The 5553-nt window shown below is 35.9% G+C and overlaps 1 protein-coding gene across 1 annotated transcript; it reads left to right on the top strand.

The window, feature by feature from the left end:
- The first annotated feature begins 1141 nt into the window (after positions 1–1141).
- LOC110859012 (putative AC transposase) lies at positions 1142–4330 on the top strand. Its single transcript, XM_022107887.2, has 11 exons — positions 1142–1296; positions 1391–1517; positions 1589–1795; positions 1863–2150; positions 2233–2424; positions 2484–2648; positions 3163–3243; positions 3321–3425; positions 3520–3628; positions 3694–3775; positions 3850–4330. Exons 1-11 carry the CDS (start codon positions 1142–1144, stop codon positions 4328–4330), a joined length of 1992 nt encoding a protein of 663 aa, XP_021963579.2.
- The last annotated feature ends 1223 nt before the right edge of the window (positions 4331–5553 follow it).

Raw genomic sequence — 5553 nt, 5'->3', positions numbered from 1 at the left:
AAATGTAGCAAAGGGGTGAAAAAACACGGAAATGTGTTTGTGGCACGCCCACAACGTCTTTCAGCACTTTCCCATTCTTGTCTCACATTACCCCACGTCTCATTTTGCCCCGTTTTGACACCCCCACCCGCGTACTTCAAACGTACACGACAATACCTTTCAATAGACACCCCACATGACAAAAGTCATTTTTTCGACATTCGACACCTCCCACACGGTCATGGAGTCGTCGCACGTCGAAATGATGGCGATTTCTGAAATCCCCGCCAAAAAATACGTCTAAAACGGTGGCAACAAAAAATTCGACAATTTTCGACTTTGGCGTCGTCTACACGGTCACACGGTCATCTGACGTCGAAATGGTGGCGATTTCTGAAATCCCCGTCCAAAAATACGTCTAAAACGGTGGAAACGAAAAATTCGACACGTTTAACCGTTGGATTCATCACCGTGGCGCCGTGGCCTTACGACCTACAACGCCCATCTTCGAACTCATCCATACTTCAAAAATTAGAAACACGTTGACGAAAACCGCATCCCGAAATACGAAACCATTCTAAAGTTATCGTGGATACAGACGGACAGACGGACGGACAGACGGACAGACGGACGGACAGACGGACAGACGGACAGACGGACAGACAGACAAGACATTTCCATAAAGGGGTTTTCACCCCTTAATAAAGGGAAGTTATGTACTAACAAATATCAGGAAAAGTTGCCATGGTCGGGTTGTTTATTAATTGGAAAATATTTACATGATAAAAATACGAATAAAAAATAACTACAAAATAATTATAGTGTTTCTCACGGGTTCGGGTTCTTACTTCGGGTTTCGGGTTCGGATCGGGTTCGGGTCCTGCTTCGGATACGAAATTTCAGAACCCGAAGCTTTCGGGTTCGGGTTCGGGTCCGAAAAATATAATTCCTAAATTTCGGGTTCGGGTCGGGTTCGGGTTCGAATGAAGAACCCGAAACCCGAAACAACGATTACTTTTTTAAGGCAGTGAGACACAACGAGCGCGAAAAATGTATAATAAACGAGAAATTGCTCAACCTCGTGTGTTTCCAAGGTTGTGTTTCAATAAATACTGAAATAAATAATTAGAATTTCTACTTGTCTAAAACTTATTTAATTAAAATGCCTTCCAAAAGCGAAGACGATTCCAAAGAGGCATCAGGTAGTGGTAATACTGAAACTGAACTGAATAGTAAAACAAAATCAATTAGATCAAATACTCATCAGCATTTTACTTTACTTGAAAAAGAAAATAAGTACAAATGCAATCGCTGCAGGTATGTATTATGATATTACTAAACAAATTATATTATAAGAGTAAATTGTATACAATTAACTAAATGCAATTACTTTCCCATTTGTCTCCAAAAGCGCGAAAATTGCAGTGGATGTCAAAACTGGATCGACGGGAAATTTACATAAACACTTCAATAATTATCATTCCGTTCTACCTGGTCAAGCTAAAATTGAATTCAGCTCCTTAAAGTCTTTAAAAAAGGTATGTTTGTATTACTTAATGTTTACTTACTTATCAAGGCAGTAACAATATTTTTAAACATTAAATCGCAGCCATTCAGTCAGGAGGAGTTCGAAAGACGTGTCACTTCATTCATTGTGCTAAAAAATCAACCATTTACCACTGCTGAAGAAGAGTCTTTTGGTGACATTTTTAAAATATTTTCCGAAACTCCTAAAATGATGAGCGATAGTACGGTAAAGCGGCGGATATTTTCGATGTATGATCAAGTAAAGCAGATTCTTAAATCGACTCTCGAGGTTATTAACCATATAAATCATTACTTTTTTTACTAAACGATCATAAAATAGATATATTTTCAAACAGGGGGTAAAAGGAAAAATATCATTTATCCTGGACGGCTGGACATCGCCGAATCAAATTGCATTTCAAGGAGTCATCGCCCACTGGGTTGATGACAACTGGGAATTTCAGGAACGTGTCATAGATCTGGATATTCTGAATGGAAAGCATACGGGAAAGAATCTTGCACAATCATTTTTGAAATGCATTAATGAATTTAAGTTGGCAGAAAAAATTATGGCCATTACAACGGATAACGCATCTAATTGTGACACATTTTTTAAAGAACTGACTACATTATTGTGCGCTCAGGTAAAATATATTCTTCATGTTTGGGTTAAGTTAATACAACAAGTAATAAGGAAAAAAATGCTTAACACATCTTGCCATTTAGGGCGTTGAATTTTTCCCCAAGGATCAGAGGGTGCGATGCCTTGCCCACATTGTGAATTTGGCGTGTCAGGATGCTTTGTCTTCCTTAAATTTAATTGGCGATTCAACTGAGGGCGTTGAATTCGACGACATGGAGTATGTAGAGCTTGATGATGGAGAATCGAGTGGGACTAATCGAGATTTATGTGACAAAGTAATTAATAAACACGAATCATCAGGTGGCATAAAATTAAAGCTTTTATTTCATTACAGTTGCGCCAAGGAATAACAAAAATTCGAGCTTCCACACAACGACGAGAGTTGTTTAAGAAGCAATGCGAATTTAGCAGAATTCCGTCCAATGAACTTATGAGGGATGTCTCCACACGTTGGAATTCAACTTATTATATGTTGAAACGCGCTTTGGATATGAAATTAGTGAGTTTGATCTGATTCTATTGGAATTATCTTAATGCACAAGACTGCAAAGCTTAGATTAATTAATTAACTTCGCTGACAGATTAAAAATTATAGATTAATAGTCTTCGGAATGATTTGATTTTATCCACTTTTTAGTAACGCATTTGGATAATAAACCATGCATAAATTTTATAATTAGAGAAGTGCCTTAAAATGTTAGAAGAGGGATTGTTGGCAAAAACTTTGGAAGTTATAGATTTTAGAAATTTTATTAGTGACAAAATTCCAAAAAATAACTCCAATTTTTTAAAGTAAATTAATGTTTTGCCGATAACTGCTTTTACCTACTTTGCGTTTATGATAAAATAATGCAAAGAATCTGATATCAGCGCCACAACTAAAAATAACCCTTGATTAGGATTAGAATTAATGAATAACATCTGATAATCAAGATTGTGGATCAGGATTAATTAATCTCAATCAACATTTTGCCAGCTTAATTAATATATGATAATATTAATTTGTATAACAGCCCCTGGAGAACACACTTAGAAGCGAAAACAAGCTTAAACAGTTTATACTAACTGATGCCGAGTGGGGACATGTTGAAGAGGTCGTAGAATTTTTGAACGTAGTGTTATTTAGTGTTAGTACATTGGAATTTAAAATTATAATATTGTCGTAATTTAGCCCTTTCAGAAAATGACGGTTTCTATCTCTCGTGAAAATTTGCCAAGTATGTCACTGTCAGCGATGGTGTACATGGAATTGTATAATCACTTGGAAAGTTTTTCGGTAATTTAAAACTTGCATATTTACATTCCTTTACAATTTATTTCATATCACATCCTAAATTACCTAAATCGTGTAATTGTATTCAATCACATAGATCGAGAAAGGACATTCTGAAATTATTGTGAAAGCAGCCGAAAAAGCTTGCACAAAACTTAACAAGTATTATCCTAGTACGGACGGACTGGTGCATGTCGTTGGCTTAAGTACGAAATAACCTGATTTATGTAACAAAATTTGCAAATTCATAATTCATTTTGGTTTTGGCTAGTCCTCGACCCGAGAAGTAAACTAACTTGGTGCTCCTGCAATTCTACGTATTTTACACCTAAACTTATCAAAGAATACAAAGAGTAAGCAAGGCAGTTTTAATACTGGAATATTTATGTTTTAGGAATACGTACATAATATACTTCGATTCTTATAGTGCCATTAAAAAATGTTGGGATGACCGATACAAGCCGACTAATTTTACGGCCGTACAAGACAAGGAAGAAAATGAATCTGAACAAGCCGATACAGATGATCTCTTTAGCTCACAAATGAAACGGGCAAGGTTTGACGAACGAGATGAGCTACAAATGTATTTGTCAGGAAGCGTTATAAGTCCCTCGTCACCTTCAATGAAAAGCGGTCCCCTTGGATGGTGGAAAGCACAAGAAGCCGTCTATCCAAATCTCAGCAGAATGGCAAAGGACTTCTTGAGTGCCTCAGGGACAGGTGTACCGGTGGAACGATTCTTTTCATCTGGAACAGATTTGGTTACTCCAAAACGGCAAAGACTGAATGTGGAAACAATTCGGAAGACCTTGTGCTTGAAGGGATGGTTGCGTTGCCAAAACAAGCAGGTTTTTAAGGAATATGCATCAGAAGCTATTAAAGGAAAAATGGGTGGTGGGGTCGACTAAGATACATGCATAGATTTGACATGTCATCATAAGTATTTTAGATCTAAAAGACTCAAATAAAAATATTTACTTGAATAAACATTGCTCGGAAGAATTCCACGTTTTTTAACGGATTGTATCCCTCAATTTTGCGTATTTTAAGCAGGGCTGTTTAATCAGAAATGGGAGTAATTAGTTCTCAATTATTAATTACTCTGTTTGTGAAACTTGGAGCATAGCTTCAATTACAAGTATTTATTTGTCCTATAACTGAATTTAATTACCAATTACAATTACTTAACAAAAATGTAATTGAATTTTAATTACTAATTACTAATTGGTTGATTCTCATAAAATTAATTAAACGCTATTTCCCATCAACTTTTTCTACCAAGAAGTGCATCGCAAAATATTAAAAAACTTGATCCAAAATCACTTTAACATTGGTCCATGAACTTTTTCGCTAGATTCTGCAAGAAAATCGACATTAAAACGTCTCACGCATGCATTTTTATTCTGTACTTTACCTACTACTGCAATATATTATGTCTCACGCATTCCGCGAGCCAAAAACATCAGTAACAGTTACACTAGCCAGTTGCCAGTTGTTTTTTATTGAATTCCCCATGCAATTGTCTATTAGAAACCATGTTCCAAAATTTTTTGTGATACAAGGTGCTAAAATAACAGATCGGACAAATCGATATGTTGCAGTTTTTCAGAAACATTTTGGTAAACATAAAAATCCGGAATTTTTCAGTAGCTCATTAAAAATCGGAACTAATCGCAAGATGGTCGAATTACCAAGTAATTAGGTACCTCCAATTTTAGGTCCATCAAATTCTTAATTACTTACAATGCAAGTCTTTTACGTGTACAACTCACAAGGGACACTCACGATCTGTCGTATGAGTTCAGGGCACCCACTATGTTTTTTAGAATCTACTAGGACCCCAGATGAAGGATTCATTCATATTTCCGTGTAAAACTCATATTTGGCGTCGTGCCGTGGCGCCAAACTTAAAACTTTTCATTTTCGACTAATTTCAAACCCTCATAACTTTTGCAGTTTATGTCGGATTTTCAACATTTTACGCTAAAAATGATCACAAAAGTCGAAATTTTTGAGAAAAAAATAAAAATAAAAAATTTATAATTTTTGAAATATTTGTAGAATTTTTTCGACGAAGCCCCATTTCTAAGAAAATTACGAAATTTTGCGAAAAGTCAAAAGCTATAATTTT

This window comes from Folsomia candida, unplaced genomic scaffold, assembly GCF_002217175.1.
Source record: "Folsomia candida strain VU population unplaced genomic scaffold, ASM221717v1 Fcan01_Sc023, whole genome shotgun sequence".
Lineage (NCBI taxonomy): Eukaryota > Metazoa > Arthropoda > Collembola > Entomobryomorpha > Isotomidae > Folsomia > Folsomia candida.
The sequence above is the reverse complement of the archived record's forward strand: the minus strand, read 5'-3'. Positions and strand labels throughout refer to the sequence as shown.